Source organism: Musa acuminata, chromosome BXJ2-5, assembly GCF_036884655.1.
Source record: "Musa acuminata AAA Group cultivar baxijiao chromosome BXJ2-5, Cavendish_Baxijiao_AAA, whole genome shotgun sequence".
Lineage (NCBI taxonomy): Eukaryota > Viridiplantae > Streptophyta > Magnoliopsida > Zingiberales > Musaceae > Musa > Musa acuminata.
Genome location: NC_088342.1, coordinates 8,003,316 through 8,020,495, shown reverse-complemented (window position 1 = coordinate 8,020,495; position 17,180 = coordinate 8,003,316). Strand labels below are relative to the sequence as shown.

The following is a 17,180-nucleotide window of genomic DNA, read 5'->3' as shown; positions in this document are numbered from 1 at the left end:
CCCAACACGCACCACCCCCAAAACCGCGATTGGAGAGTCCCCCTATAGACTTGCGTTCGGAACCGAAGCTGTCCTACCGCTGGAGGTGGCTATTCCCACCCTTCGAACAAGAAACTATGATGAGAAGGTCGTGAACGAAGGACTTCGAGCCACCCTCGACATGCTCGAAGAACGGCGTGCCGATGCACACTTGAAAGCCTTCTCTTATAAAAGAGCGATCGCGAGGGTCTACAACCGGAAGGTACGACCCCGACCCATTAAACTAGGCGACCTAGTCCTACTGAAGGCCGAGGTTAGCGATCCGACCCGAGCGCGCGGTAAGTTAGCTCCCAATTGGGAAGGCCCTTACCGGGTGACCGAAGTTGTCAGGGTCGGTACATACCGACTCGCGACGATGAAGGGCCGCCCTTTTGTCACGGACTTAGCTGGTTTTGCCTAAGTCGTGCGGCACCCTTGCGTGTCCGTCCGCAAAGGTCAGCCTCCCCGAAGCCTCCCATTGTCCCTTAGGACCAACAAAAGAGAGAACGAGTTAGAGAGAATGCCTCAATCGAGATCCACAAGCAAACATCTCCGAAAAACACTTCATAGACAATGCAAATTACAAACAGACTTTACAAGCTTTGAACAGTTGCACAACAAAGGGTAAAATGGTCCATTATAGATCGAGAATCTCTCGCACGTGTCCACATGACACAATCTTTATTTACAAGCCTAAAGAGGCCACCAACCCAACTAAAATAGGACTATTTAGCCTTCGGCTGTCCCCCTACATGTTGTACAAGGCATGAACATACTAAAAGACACGGACATACATAAGCATTACATCAAACATCCTGTTTAGAAGTTTGTCCGTGACATTCTCCCCCACTTATTCCTTTGACGTCCTTGTTGAAGCCTTTGTCTACACTGCAACTCCTCGCCTTTGCTGAGTCTTCAATCTTCTGCTCCAGCTACAATGCGCCTCTTGGCTCCTAGTTGCTCTCCGCTACTATTTTTGAGTAGTCGAACCTTTGATCTGCCATGCTGCTTCAACTCACCAATGACTCTGACTCTGGTGTGGGGTTGGCTGAGTTGTGTTAATCATTGTTGATTCCTGCGGATCCCCTAATGAAGGAAAAGACCATCCTTACTGCGCCAGTCTCTCAAATTCCTCATGTTGCTTGAACTGGGTGGATGCTTGTTGGAGCTTTAACGAGCATCGTCTCGTAAACTTCTGAAGTTTTAGGTCCTTCCTCCACAAAATTTACTCATTGACTTTTCTTTCACTTAGTTGTCATATCCAAGTAGGTTCGCATCACTTCCACTTTCGATTGGCATTTCGTTGGGAAATGAAGCGGACAATCTACTCTCAGTAACACTGATCACCGTTGGTAAGGATTTGACAACTATTGTCTTCCATTATCTTCGAAGGGTCTTTGAACATATGCAGAGCTCCTCTGCTAGATAGATAAGAGAATTAGGGTGCTCAGTTTCGCCCATTCCCTTAAGAGTTGAGAAGGTAAAGGTTACTTGACTTCGCCCGCCTCCTCGAGGTTGTACTCCATGCATCGAGCTGGTTACTGGCCTTCGCCTGCTCTTTGCTCACACTTCTGAAGCACTTGAAGTGTTTGCACTCCTTGCGTTGAGTTAGTTACTGTGATTCACCTTCTCAATGCCATCGAACTTCTGGAATGCAGGAAGTTTTCACCCCAACTTGGAGTAATTCTCTCATAGGTTTGGTCGCCTCTGGGATTGTACCATCTTCTCCATCAACCCTGCCACCTACTCCACTGAGTAGCAAAGGTACAACACCGCGTACTGCCTGCTTCGTTCCTTGGTTATGCACTCTTGCATGACCCGAAGTCCTTCACTTTCGGCTATCTTGATGAGAAGCTCATTGACACCGGTCTTACGAAGTTCCTCGACCTCTGCCCTTCAGCCTTGTCTCAGTACTTGGAGATTGCCTCTGCATTCTCTACCTCCTCGGCCCCTTTCACGACCAAGCGCTCTCCCTCCATGAGAGCAAGGGATCAATGACTTTCACGGAAGTCCCGCCTCTGCGGTACCATGGCGTTGTCATGCCCATGGCACTACTATCCGTCACCTCGCATCTGCATCCCTTTTCTTCACAATCAGTAGATATGCCTCTGTAGCACTCCTCCGAGTCCACCTACATTCTAACTGATGCTTGATTTTGGGTAGCTAAGTCTCTTTGGACTCGTCATCGCTTCCTCACCCTTTTCGACCCCCTGCTTCAACACCTCTGTGTTCTCCAAGCAGCTCTCCTTTGGTCGATGGAAAGACAGACTACAACTCTCATGCATGGCCTCTGCCATCGCATTATAGGGTCTGCACCGATTCTGTTCTCCTTAGCTTCCTTGGTAGCAACGTTCGCTTACTCGACCTTGTCCTCTGACTTGTCGGGCTCCCTTAAGCGAATATGAGCTCTAGAGCAGTCCAACTCTCCAACTGCTTCAATCATACCTCTGCATGATCAAGTCCCTCCCATGGAACTCACTGGTACTTGCATTCGAACTTTTCCCTTAGTGGAACACATCCCCCATATGCTGATGACCAAGGTTTTCATCCGATGCAAAATTCGATACACGCACGGAAGACCCGCCTCTGCGGTACCATGGCCTTCACTCCTTGAATCCATAGCCTTTCTTGCCGTCATGTTGTTCACCGAAGTGGAGCTTCCAGTAGCTCCCGATCATACCTCCGTATGATCTAGTCCCTCACGGGACTATGTCGTGTGTATCGCATTACGACGAACTGTTCCACCACGATCCGCTGCACCATGTCGCCTCTTGGTGACATCTCCATTGCATTCTGATCCTTGTGGAATAAACTCGAATTGTAAACCCTCTATGTGTGGCCTCTGCCAATACATCGCAGGGTCTCTTCCACCTTTGATTTTGTTCGCTCCTTTGGCAACCGACCTTCATCCACCCACTCTTGGGTCACACCTAGATGAAGCACCGCTCTAGGACAGTCTGTCGCCTAGTAGCTCCCGAAGTCCCCTGACTTCGCTGCAATTAGTGCACCATTGTCTGGATCCTGGGCCTCTGCCCCTACTAGCACAATCTCCGCTGCGCACCGCTTCCTTCATGGCAACTTGAATGGCAACACTGTGGCATATTCTTCAAGAGTACCCGCCTCTGCGTCCTCTTGCCCCGTGCTAAGGCCTTCTGAACCCAACTTCACCTCCGCAAATTAAGTCGCCTTAGTTCCTCCATCAAATGCTCCTCCGAGATAAGGTGCATGTGCTCAGAAGCTCCCTTCATCTTTGGCACCATGCAAGATGAGTCCTCTCTGATAGAATGAATGACCCATAGAACAACATGATTCTACTCTTGCCTCTGCAAGAGTTCATGTCCTTGACCTCTGTCTAAGGAAAGCACTGTGCCTCCGCTCCATGTTCCAACTTCTATGCTGGCTCTCTTCATGCGGCTTGGGTACTTCGCCAAGTTACACCCAAGTTGCTCCGCTCCTCGTTTTTGCATTGAGTCGATGGTGGCCCTCACACCCACCATTTCACGGGTCAGCCCTCCCTTGAGTCTGATCTCCAAATCGACTCCAAGTGTGCCTTCATTTGTGTTGCTTTGGGACGCTCCCCCACTTGATCTCGCAATGCATCCACCAATGCATTCTCTCAAGCGAGATCATGCGATGACTCCTCACCGCTTGCTCGGTCCATTGAGCTTCGTGGAGTTGTTGTTTGTTGAGGTACTCCTCCTCAACATGTGCAGTCCGTCCCACATGATTCTCCCTCTGGAGAGTCGGGACTTATCCCTCCTGGATATCTGTCCCATTAGAGCAACATCTCTCTTTGTTTCGGAGACCACCATCCCCTTGGACTACTCCGATCTGCTGAACAAACTGTGCATTGTTCTGCCTCCTGCAAACGCACTTGCTAGATTGCGACTCTACGTCAATACAGCCCCCGCTGCACCACTCAAGGCCTAGCAACATGATGAACTCATTGCACACTTCAGCCTCCTACGGACGTATCCTTCACATGCCGAAGAGAAAGTTTTAATGCTCCATGGCGTCGAGTTTTGGTCGCCTTGGGATGGCCGCGAACATTCCATCGTCCGCATACAAGCCCATGCATGAGTACCGAATTCTTTGAGTTAGCAATTCCCCTCACCTCTGTGAGCTTTGCACAACTCTTTCGATCGCTGAGCAACTCATTCCACCTTACATGGTCTCATCCTTTACCAAGCGCCTCGCTTGCCTTGAGCACCATCAAGTATAGTTGTCAACGTTGAGCCATAACTCAAACTCAGCCATCCTAACCTTTGTGCACTCCACATTCTTCCAAGCTTGTCTGTTCTCGTGGTGCCTCTTGCGCGAAGGGTTGGTCATTCCTCTGAATGCTAATCTCAGATGCCCGCTCCTCCGAGCGACTCCTTTTCCCTACATCTCCATGCCCGTTTTCCCCCAAATGGTCGCGCGTGTGTTGACTGCCCTCAACGCAGCTCCGATAGGTCCCCCACGTTTGCATGCTAAGTGTTTCTATGAGTGCTTGTCCCGCTCTGATACCATCTGTCACGGACTTACCTGGTTTTGCCTAAGTCGTGCGACACCCTTGCGTGTCCGTTCGCAAAGGTCAGCCTCCCCGAAGCCTCCCATTGTCCCTTAGGACCAACAAAAAAGAGAACGGGTTAGATAGAACGCCTCAATCGGGATCCACAAGCAAACATCTCCGAAAAACACTTCATAGACAATGCAAATTACAAACAGACTTTACAAGCTCTGAACAGTTGCACAACAAAGGGTAAAATGATACATTATAGACCGAGAATCTCTCGTACGTGTCCACGTGATACAACCTTTATTTACAAGCCTAAAGAGGCCACCAACCCAACTAAAATGGGACTATTTAGCCTTCGGTCGTCCCCCTACATGTTGTACAAGGCATGAACATACCAAAAGACACGGACATACATAAGCATTACATCAAACATCCTGTTTAAAAGTTTGTCCATGACACTTTTCCAAGGACTTGGAACACACAAAACCTCAAAAAGTTCTTTCCGTGAATGGAGACTTGGCAAAAGTCATAATTGTATTGCGACATCAGAAGACACAAGCAAACAAACTGGGGAAAAGAAAAAGACTGCATTCATTCAGGAAGCACATTACATCAGTAATCAAACTCCCGAACGACAAGACAATAAAGAAAAAGTACAGATGCGTCGATATTTATTCCTCAGGAGCGTCGGGGCTGTCATCAAAAGGGACCTCGTCCGGCATGTCGACGCTCATGTCTTCAGGAAGAGAGTCAAAGGGGTCCTCAGCGACCTCCAAATCAGGGTGGCGCCCCTTAAAATGGGCAAGGGCAATCCGGTACCCATATTCGTACGAGACCCGCCCAGTCCGAACAAGGCCAAGCTGAAAGCCCGAGGAACCTTTGTAGTCCTCGATCAACCTCTTGTCCTTTTCCGGCCTTTGGCGGATCTCGGCGTCAAGTGCCTCGGAAGCCCCCCACGCCTCGGCGCGCGCCTCCTCCAGACGTCGGATTAACTCCAACGAATCCCCCCTCGCCGAACGAGCTTCGGCCACAGACGCCTTCAGATGCGTCTGAAGCTCCATATTTCGCTCCTCGGATGCTTGGAGCTCGGATCGAAGGCGCGCTGCCTCCGCATCCGAATCTGCGGCGCGCTGCTCAGCCGCCGTGAACGCCTCAGGAGCCCCCCCGGCGCGGACCTCGTCCACCTGTTTCCGGAGCTCGGCGTTGCGGCCACTTAGGACGGCAATGATTCGCCCCGCGTCGCAAACGCGGTCCATCAGCGCCACGGCGTAATGATTACCCTACAGACGAACAAGTCAGGACAAAAACCATCCAGGCACATACAACAAGGTGGAATAACACTTACCCATAGCAACGACTTGGCAGACTTGGCAAACTTGCCAAGAAGAACCTCGGAGGGCAGAGTATACAAATCCCGAGCTATGTCGGGATGAAGCCCTCCGCGGACGAACTCGGCTGCAAAATCCCCCTCGGCCCACACCCGGCTGCCTCGGGAGAGGCCTTCTAAGCGGGCCACCAGCGGGTCGGAGGCCTCGCCTCGCGGGAGATCACCCATCACCCGCATCTGATAAGGCTCGTCCTCCCCCCCGGTCGGAAGATGGCAAAGTTCGCGGATGGAGGGGCCTCGAGGAGCCTCCCCCATTGCCTCTCTACTGGTGCCAGTTCGCCTCTCCCAGGGCTCCCCCCGGCGTGGCCCGCCGGCACGACGACGGCCCCTGCCAGCTGGATCGTGGTCGCCCCAGAGACCTCGCTCAAAAGAACCCTCGCCTTCTTCCGAGGAAGACCGACCTCGACGTCCACCGGGGCCTCCCTCGAAACCACCTCCCTCGCCGCAGCCTAGCCGCCTGAGACGTGCTCGACCTCATGTCGCCTAAGACTACTACGCCACCAAAGGACAAAGCCATGCCTCGGACTCCCCCTATTGCAATGACCGACGCATAGCTTCTTCAGGGGGGAAATATGATGAGGGTAATAATGGCGACATGACGCGCCACGACGTCAGCCATGGCTGGATGACACTCTGCCCGAAAGAGGGCAATAATGCCGACACGATGGGCGCTGACGTCACCCGCTCTCAGACGAAGACTTCATCGTTGCTTGACCCAACGCGCTCGATCGAGGCAGAGGAGAACGACCACCGAGGCACGCCCATACCCTGCGGCAGCTCGGTTCTCCACGCAATGACAAGGGCGATGTCAGACGTCATCAGAGGTACGATCCTGCCTCCTGCAGGCAGGCACATCAGGTAATACTAAACTGCCCTATAAATACCCCCGAGTTCTAAACGAGGGGGGGGGGGACACTTCTTTACCAAAAAACTCCTTCCACATCATCTAACTTGATCGTCGGAGGGGTCGGGCTGAGCTTCCGACCCGACCTGTTTGCAGGTACAAGGGTGAGGTTGCATCTTCCCAGCGCCGCGGAAAAGCTTCACTCCCCACGTAACGTCCCGCCCGGACCATCGTAACCGGCCACCCCAGCTGTCCCGAGGAACGCCACGCAAGATCCCTATGCATTCGGACCCGAACCAAGCCACGTCGGCCCCGAGGCCACGACATAAAGTTGTTTACACTAACAACGATAACAATACGGAACAGGATTACCTGGCCTTCTGCCGCATGATACCTCCATGGCGAACACTCCAAATGGATATACATCAGTCTCAACGCTGGCCCGACCTGTGAAGTAGCACTCGGGGGCCATGTAGCCTCGAGTTCCAGCCAGTGCAACAGTGGAGTGGTGGGATTTGCCGTCACGTTCGATGACTCTCGCCAGACCGAAGTCCCCCAGCCTAGGAGTGTATTGGTGATCCAGCATGACATTGCTCGCCTTGATGTCCCGGTGAAGCACCCTGTTTCTGCTTCCATGGTGAAGATAGTCCAGAGCAGAGGCCACCCCACATAATATATTGTATCTTCTCTCCCAGTTCAGGATAGGGAACTCCGCCGTCGCTCTTCCCGCTCCAAATAGGTAATTATCTAAGCTTCCTCTATTCAAGAACTCGTACACCAGGAGTAGCTCGTCGTCCTCGTGGCACCACCCCATCAACTCCACGAGGTTCCGGTGACGGAGCTGACTGATCGCGGTCACGTCGGCGATGAATTCTCTGTCTCCTCCATGTGAATTACTCAAGATTCTCTTAACAGCCACGTCCTTGTTGAAGCCCTGCCATTTCAGACAACCTCGATAGACTGTTCCGAAACCCCCTTTGCCGAGCTCCCTGTTGGGATCGAAGTTTGCAGTTGCATCTTTGAGCTCCTTAAGCCGAAATCTCTTGTTTTACCAAATCTCTTGCCACAAGAGTCATGAAAGCTCTGTTGGTGGAACTCTGAACCACCTACCAAGGTGGAATTGGACTTCCATGGTCGACTTTGGGTTTCATATTTGGGATAGCAGCATGGGATTTTTGACACGATAACCCGTTTCTATTTGAAAAGATTATCCATCACCATTAACTATTTAATCTTACCCGTTCATAAGTCAACGTCGTTCGAAACGAAGAATGAATTATCGTGATGTTGCTCGTATCTCATAATTGATCGGGTCAGGAACCTTCATTTGTCGATTATGATTTTGTAATAATTGTATAGTTTATCCCAATGAAAGACTTTGAATTCGTAAAAGTTTGAAACGAGAAAGAGACACACAAGACCACATTTTTTTTTCCAATGACAATGCACATACGACTTGGACAATCTTGTGATGATAATTTTGAGAGAACTCCTCACACAAAATTAAGTAGAGAAGCTAACTCATAATAGTATATATGCCAAGTCTCATTGGAGACGTGCAAATATTAAGGCACATATTAAACCTCATTTGATCTCAAATATGACCTATTCAACTTAATTCACCCTAATTACACCTGTATATAGAGGATGTCACATGATCTCCACTTAGGATGATGATTGATTTTTAGAAATATATTTATATTTTTAACATATATTTAAAAAAAATACCTGAGTGAATATATAATTATGGAATGCTTTAAATGTGCATTAACACATTAAATTTTAAAAGTCAATTGAATATTATGTGATAAATTAATCCGTTTAATATTTTTAATATTTAGTCAAAAGTAACTATATATTTTTAATTTAAATATATATATATGTAATTTTACAAAAAAAAATAATATGATATAAATATATAATCAATAAATAATATAAGCATATAAATGAATATAAAATAAAATTTAAATATAAATAAAATTCAAACTTATATAAGATATAAATCGTGATAGTCTTTGATTTTAGATAATGTTATAAGGTGCTTTAAAAATTTTAAAAAAATTACATTAGCATCTCGTAAATGCTAAAATTTAAAAAATTAATATGATCTAAATATATAATAAATATATAATATAATCATCTAAATGAAATACAAAAATTGCAAATAAATAAAAGTCACCCTTTATATAAGACATAAATCATGATTTTTTACTATATTATGTTTGCAATACTTGATTTTAGATAATGTCATAAGGTACTTTAAAAATTTTAAAAATTATATTAGCATCCTATAAGTGTTAAAGTTTGAGTATTTGCAATGCAGAATCCAAACAAAATACGATTTTACATAAATTATTAAATACCAATTCATATTTGAAATATGTATTAGATTCTAATTGCACATTTCAAATATATTCCCAAATACACTTAATATATATATATTTCTTCTTTTTCGTTCTTTTCAACTTTAACATACTAATATCCTAAAAAATGTCCATTTTATTCGATCTACGAAAGGTGTTGGCACCAGGTTGCAGCCCAAGATTTCAGCAGCAGCGTCTCTTGACAGGCGGAGAGGGGTAGCGTCGCTGCTCGTAGGTGCTGGTGTGACAGTAGAGCTCGAGGACTTTGGAGGTTGTCTGATGGCTTCGCCATTGGAGCTGCGGCTTAAATGGCTAGTTGTTGGTGGCACTGCACCTGAGCCTGATGGTGGATTTGACAACAGCTTCGGTTGAAGTCGTTGGAGGATGGAGCAACGATCAGTGATGAAGGAAGGATAAATCTTGGTCTAAGACAACTTTGATACCATGATAAGTTGAATTATAGTGATGAAAAGTATTGATAAACTAGTTGGGTACAATATCTTATTTATACATGTGGGAAGGAAAGATTTTCCTCAACTACGAGATTTCCTTGTAAGAAATCTTTATTTGATATCGCTATCATCCTTTTCTTCCACCATTATAAGCAAGCAGCAGCAACAGGCAACAGAATCAGCATTGCAAGCAACCACATTAACTGCTCCGTTCCAGTTATGTCGATGTCGATGTTCTGAAATACCATGACTTTATCTGATTCAGTTGAGTGAGATTGCCGGTGGATGCAGAGAATCCCACCCAAACATCCTCCGATAGATAATTTGACAGATCAACATAGGACAAAAAGTAAAAAATATAGGTTCCCCGCACTGTTTCGTTGAACGTGGAAGCTTTAACTTTAACCAAGTTTGATATGGCATCAAATTGGAGGTTGACTACTATATCAGAGCCACTTGAAATGTTAATATTAGTAGATCCAAACGACAACTGAGCTTTGGATATGATACCGTTGACATCGAGGCCGATATGGTTGTCATCGAGATCCTGGGGGTAGCTCTTCCTTGTGTCGAATTCTACTGCAATGATGTGGTTCGCGATCTTATTATTGGTTTGATCGTTGACTATTCCGAGCCACTGCCCGCCGCTGTTGCTCGGGAGCGCCGGATTGTTTGTGAGAATGAATGCCAAGCCCTCCCCTCCCGGTCGAGTCAACGGGCGTATGTTGAACACGAAGGTAGTGTCGATCGAGGTAAGGGTCGACCGGTTGCTTCTGCGAAGCTTGAATGTTTCCTTGTAAAGGATTCTCCCAGATTGGTATGTTGGGTTGCCTGAGTTTGGCGTGATCTGCAGAGCGCCATCACCGATGCTTGAACCGTCGGTGAAGATGAAATCACCGTAGTTCTCCTTCAGAAAGTTTGCATAGCCGAACTCTAGGCTATAGATTTTTGACATAACACAGAGGACGGTGAGCACCACAGTGAAGCACCAGGTCACTGGGTTGGAAGACAGCATAGCAAGTGGAGTTGACATGCAGCCGAGGAGGAAGAACGCTAACGAGAAGCTAAAGGTAGATGGAAAGCTTATGGATCCTGGAACGATATCATGATCAAGGCTGGCCGCAGCCCGACAGAACTATATCTCCAACAAGTTCACGCAGAAAACAATAAAATAAATTAGTTTGCGACATTCTCGGGCAAAGCTAGGATGAGATGACTTTTGTTTTACCAAATCTCTTGCCACAAGAGTCATGAAAGCTCTGTTGGTGGAACTCTGATTCTTTAAAGGTACATGAAAGGGCATGAACCAACTACCAAGGTGGAATTGGACTTCCATGGTCGACTTTGGGTTTCATATTTGGGATAGAAGCATGGGATTTTTGACACGATAACCCCTTTCTATTTGAAAAGATTATCCATCACCATTAACTAGTTAGTCTTACCCGTTCATAAGTCTTACCCGTCTCATAATTGACTGCGTCAGAACCTTCATTTGTCGATTATGATTTTATAATAATTGTATAGTCTATCCCGACGAAAGACTTTGAATTCGTAAAAGTTTGAAACGAGAAGGAGACACGCAAGACCACGTCTTTTTTTCATGAACAATGCACATAGACTTGGACATTCTTATGATGACAATTTTGAGATAACTCCTCACACAAAATTAAGTTGAGAAGCCAACTCATAATCGTATATATGCAAGTCTCCGAGCGCGCAAATATTAAGACACATATTAAACCTTATTTGATCTCAAATGTGACCCATTCAACTTAATTCATCCTTATTACACCTGTATGCACAGGATGTCACGCGTTCTCCACTTAAGATGATGATGATTGATTTTTGGGAATATATTTATATTTTTAACGTATATTTAAAAAATAATACCTGAGTGAATATATAATTTTGGAATGCTTTAAATGTGCATTAACACATTATATTTTAAATGTCCATTGAATATTATGTGATAAATTGATCCGTTTAATATTTTTAATATTTACTCAAAAGTAACTATATATTTTTAATTTATATATATATATATATATACAAAAAATAATATGATATAAATATATATTTGATAAATAATATAAGCATATAAATGTATATAAAATAAATTTAAAAATAAATAAAATTCAAACTTATTTAAGATATAAATCATGATAGTCTTTGATTTTAGATAATGTTATAAGGTACTTTAAAAATAAAAAAAAAACAACATTAGCATCTCGTAAATGCTAAAATTTAAAAAATTAATATGATCTAAATATATAATAAATAAATAATAAAATCATCTAAATGAAAAAAAATTGAAAATAAATAAAATTCACCCTTATATAAGACATAAATCATGATTTCTTACTATATTATGTTTGCAATACTTGATTTTAGATATGTCATAAGGTACTTTAAAATTTTTTAAAATTATATTAGTATCGTATAAGTGTTAAATTTTGAGTATTTGAAATGCATAATCCAAACAAAGTATAAATTTTTAAAAAAATATTAAATACCAATTCACATTTGAAATATGTATTAGACTCTCATTACACATTTCAAATATGTTCCCAAATACACTCAATATATGTAATTCTTCTTTTTTTTCTTTTCAACTTTAACATACTAATATCCTAAAAATTGTCCATTTTATTCGGTCTTCAATACCTGCGAACAATCATCCAACCTTGTTTTCATCTTTGCTTAGTTTTTTTCCTTTTTTTTTTCAATATCAGAAACTGTGATTCTCTTGAGCAGTGGGCTCTGATCATATTACTACATTAATCTTAAAGAGAGCATACATATGTCAATGGAATCACGACAAGTACCTATAAATTATTGCTCAGAGCCTTCACATTTGGGTTGCGAACAGGCAAGAGCCATATGCCCGCTGAGCACCTCGAAGATATGCTCCAGACCACATCTTGGCTCCTCTTTGCTTGCGTCCGCTTTGTTCTTCTCCCTGCCTTCGCCAGCCCGTTCTCTGCAAGCCATTGCATGGCAGTCGATCTCTGCTTCTCCCCGTCGCCTACACTCTTTCTGTTGGAGCTCAACTTAAGACCTCCTACATGAAGACTCGTCAACTTAAACCTCCTATCGTTGTTTCCTTGTCCATCATCCGATGCTACCGCTTTCACCACAACTATCATGGGAGCTCCGACTGCTTCATAACTCCTTGATGGATCTCTCAGCTGAACCACCACTAACATCATGACATTATCCTTTGCACTGCAGGCTCTGGACCAATCCTCAGGTGAAATGGCCGATTCCAGTGGGTTGCTGGAGTCATTAGATTCCATAAGAGGGGCAGCATCGAAGTGAGCTTCTTCTTCTTCTTCTGTCATCTCTACCTGGATTTTGAGTGCGTCAACTGCCATGGCCTCCATCTTCTGCAATGACAAGCTCAAGATCTCGTCCACAGTGACTGGTTTCTCGTTCGCATTCCAGATTCCTGTCGAGATTCTCTCCTTCCTTCCCTCGTTCATTGCTGCTGCCATCTTCTTAACTGTTGTGATTGTCCTGGCCGCACTGGAGCTTGCTCCTTCCTTGTTCCTGCCGCTTATTATGGCGGACGCAACTCCCTCAATCGCGATCTGCCCTGCTGTTTTGCCAAACAGTTCGTCCATGGCTGCCAGGGAGAGTATTTTGGAACCCATCTTTTCTGATCCCATCGCAGCCAGCTTTCGGAACACTTCAAACTCACTTTCCAGGTTCTTTTCCTCGAGGATTAACTCTCTAGAAATCTGCATGGCAAGTTTCGGCGTCTCTTTTCTTGGCGCCGGCACATTGCAGGGATTCATGGAAGCTAAGTAGCCTCCGTTCCTTGTCTGAACTACAGGGCCTAAGCTTTTTCCAAGATCTGAAAGGAGAACGCTTTCCCCATCATTCCTGGCATCCTCTTTTGATCCCAAATTTGAGCAAGTAATGAGGTCCACGACATCACATTTCGACCCTTCACTGTCTTCAAACTCGAGAAATCGAAGGAACTCCTTTATCACCGCTTCCTCCTCGGGATCCAATCTCTGGAGTTTGTGTTCTTGAGTTGTCTTTGCCAGACCGACAACATCCTCCGTCACCACGGAGTCAAGAGCTTCGAACTCTCTAGTAACTGGACGAAGCTCTTTTAGCCTCCTCTGTTGAGCACGGCGGTGCACCACCTGTTTTACGACCTCGCTCGAAACTGATGCCTCTTTTGTGGTAGCCTCTGATGTCATTTCCTCCTCGTTCTGTCTTTCTTCTTGAATCTCTATTCCCTTATCGATAACTTCGTAGTTTGGAAGGTCATCACCTACTTCCAGACGGTCTGACTTAGTCTTTTGCAGTACCGGAGAGACTGGAGGATTGAGATCATGACCCTGAAGGGCGAGCTCGTCAGTTGCCGCCGATCTTCTCATGGAAGTATTGTCGTCTGAAGGTATGAGAGATGGGTCTTCTATCATTGTTCTTGGGTTTGCATCACTGAAAGAAGATCTTGGTTGTTTCCATGAGACAACAAAATCGGGATCCTTCTCCCTGTTTGTTCTTATTGTCTCTGCCTGGTTATAAATCCCAAAACCTCCATCGTCCATGATTTGGAATGCCAACTTGAGAACCATTTCTCCCCCTTTAGCCTTCCCTGAGAGCGGGAAGTCCTTCCCCCATTGCCGGATACGTTGTCCCTCCAAGTTCTTCTGAATGGACTCTTTGACCATTAAGCTCAAGTCAACAATGCTCGTTCCGAGATCAAGCTGAGGAGCATCAACTGCCACTGTTGAGATTAGGAACAGGCGGGACTCGAACTTGAGGGGCTTCCCTGTGCCCGCACCACCGCTGCAGTAGAGGTGGGATGGGATGAACAAAGTCTCCTGGAAGTCAGCAGTCCCTTGCAGCGCCCGGGAGGGCATCGTCTTCACAGCGCCGTCCCTGGTCTCCTTCTTGCGGACGACAACCGAGAGACGCAGCCCGTCCACCGAGACAGGCAGGTGGTGGATCGCAATGACCTCGACGGAGAACAGGCATAACAACCTATGCATGGTGATGCGGGCCAAGGCACGAATCGGCTTCCAGCTCCATATCCCCCGCTTCTCTTCGGGCCCAGGTTCGCCGACGGACGTGTGATGGCGGCCGCCGTCAGTATCATCTCCTTCATGGTCCTGCTGGGATTTTCCACAAAAGGGATGGCCGGAGGAGCGGTTGTGGCGGTCTGACCGAGCAGCTTCTCCGACGAGTCGAGGCTCATCGTCAACGGGCGGGGTTGCACCGGAGAAGCAGGGGAGAACGAGGGAGGCGGTGCGACGAGAACTGTGGGCTCTGCAAACGGATCTGTTTAGGCTCTCAAGTTCTGGGACAATCTGCATGTTAGCTTCTGCCTTTGGGGGAGGTGGGGAACCGGTCATGGCTGCAATGGCGCCTTGCTCGCCGACAAGTTTAAGGGTTTCGAGTGGAAGCGTTTACTTGCCTAGAGGCTGCCAACAATGGTGAGGGTGTAGCGCTCGGTGATGGTTGAAATGAAGAGAAGAGGCAAGAGGCATGTCGAACAATGGTGAATTCTGTAACGAGATGCATGCACGATATCTGAAAGATATGTTCCATATCACCTCACACTATGTTCACAATATATAAAACGTTATTTATACTATGCACAATATATAAGATAATTTTACACTAATAAAAAAAATCTCAGTCAAGTAATATTTGGTAGGAATAATATCCTTTTAATAAATCAAGTGAATCTATATACCTAAAACATCAATATGTGATACATCCACTTATTATACATTGAGAGTTTAAATTCTCTTTCATTATGAAACTTTGAATGTTTATAAAGATCGCATCTGTCCTCATCACTTAAAAAAAAAAGCTTGATTTGTATATATAATCATAAATAAAATATTATTTACATCATGCATATATACCTATTTATAGTTATCAAAGAATAAATGAGAATTCGACAAACCATAAAGAAGAATATTGAACTGAGCATATTAAGAGGACAATTTAAGGATGTTAATTTCAATGATAATTAGAATAAAACATTAATAACGATAAGATTGGACGGGTTGAAGATGATGAATTTATGATTTTTTTTTACACTATTATTGTTACGATATATGTTGAAGTAGAAAAATCTATAAAAATAAAACAAATATCGATTTTGATGAAGGAGATGATCGTCGATATCTAATGGAGAACGTCACCAAAGTCATAAATTATGAACAAGGTTGAGACAGATGAAGCTCGAGATTAAAATAGGGGAATACGATAATATTACAAATTGTCTATATATAATGAAGATATATTTGTGCATTTCCAACATGTTCTACGTTACCATGGAAAATTGTGATTGAAGTTTATGGATTGATTCTGTAACTATAGAGTCGACCGGTCATGATCACAACAAAAGTGTTTCGAGGAGTATAACACCGAACGCCTTCTTTTCTTTGGATGATGTAAAGAGGCCCCCTTTAAAAAGTGAAAGCTGAGCACTGCATGCAGGAAAAGCAGCAAAATTTTGGGGTGTAATGTTATTTTGGATGCTGGTGGGCACACAACCATGTTGGGTGGCCTGAGCGAAGAGTGCAGATGCTGACATCAAGCTGCTTTACTGATCATTTCAACCCCTCGCTCGCTGCTGCACATAACGAGGTGAGAGCATCAACAAGAATCATTCAAAGATGGCACGGGCTCGGTGGTGTCTTCCTTCACAGAGTTCTCCAGCAGTGGAAGATCTTGATCGATGGTTTTTACTTCGGAGGTTTTGGTTGGCCGCAAGTGAACTGTTCACAAATCTATTTACTGCGTCACGTAATTCATGCACATATGCAAACAAAATCTTGTATATTGCAAGTGGTCGTATGATTTATTTTTTTCAAAAATAAATTTATTTATTGAGCTGATCCATGGATACAAAGATGATAAGAAGAAAAAGATGGGAGGATCACTCCCCTCTAAAAGAAAAAAATTAAGTACATTCTAACATGATTTCTTGGCCAATTAAATGTTTGATTGTTTCATGGTAAACATGAAACAATTGAGATGCATATGTAGGGTTATTTTAATAAAAAATATATGAATAATAAACAATTGAAACGATTCATTGATCCAAATTGATTTAAAAAATATTAAAAAAATGATTAGAATGAGTGAACAAAATCTCGATTTATATATAAAAAAGGAGGCATTAATGGGTAGTTAAGAGAATTAATTGAGGCTATTCAAAGTAAATTATCTATCAAAAATAGATACAATTGTTACCTAGTACGATGAGATATATATATATATATATATATTAAAATTTACTAGAAAATATACATTAATATTTAAATATTTATAATTTAATTAACAATATTATCTTTTATAAAGCTACATTGTGACAAAAAATCTATATAACGAATCCCAAATTCGATATTGGGAATTATTATTGTTATTATTGAAGGATAGGCTGAACCTTCATTATTTAGAAAAATATAACAAAAATAAAATAAAATCACATATACAAAGTATGTTCTATCCAAATACTGGATGGTGCACTTAAATGTGCAATACATAAATAAAAATATGCACTCTCACATAGGTTCTTTAATATTAAAAATTAATAGTATAATTAAAATAAAGAAACCGTTTAAAGTTTTATCTGCAT

The 17,180-nt window shown here is 44.1% G+C and overlaps 3 protein-coding genes across 3 annotated transcripts; all 3 read right to left on the bottom strand.

Annotated features, from left to right (window-relative positions):
• Positions 1–3,929: 3,929 nt before the first annotated feature.
• LOC135612333 (uncharacterized) lies at positions 3,930–7,116 on the bottom strand. Its single transcript, XM_065108488.1, has 2 exons — positions 5,865–7,116; positions 3,930–5,799 (listed from the first exon to the last, which is right to left on the bottom strand). The coding sequence occupies exons 1-2, from the start codon at positions 6,159–6,161 to the stop codon at positions 5,191–5,193; spliced, it is 906 nt and encodes a 301-aa protein (XP_064964560.1). The 5' UTR covers positions 6,162–7,116; the 3' UTR covers positions 3,930–5,190.
• Positions 6,594–10,598, bottom strand: LOC135613244 (probable L-type lectin-domain containing receptor kinase S.5). Its single transcript, XM_065110345.1, has 3 exons — positions 9,939–10,598; positions 7,123–7,792; positions 6,594–6,745 (listed from the first exon to the last, which is right to left on the bottom strand). The coding sequence occupies exons 1-3, from the start codon at positions 10,596–10,598 to the stop codon at positions 6,594–6,596; spliced, it is 1,482 nt and encodes a 493-aa protein (XP_064966417.1).
• A 1,590-nt stretch (positions 10,599–12,188) lies between these two features.
• Positions 12,189–14,937, bottom strand: LOC135613243 (protein PLASTID MOVEMENT IMPAIRED 1-like). The gene has a single exon (XM_065110344.1). It carries the CDS (start codon positions 14,935–14,937, stop codon positions 12,391–12,393), a length of 2,547 nt encoding a protein of 848 aa, XP_064966416.1. The 3' UTR covers positions 12,189–12,390.
• Between the last annotated feature and the right edge of the window lie 2,243 nt (positions 14,938–17,180).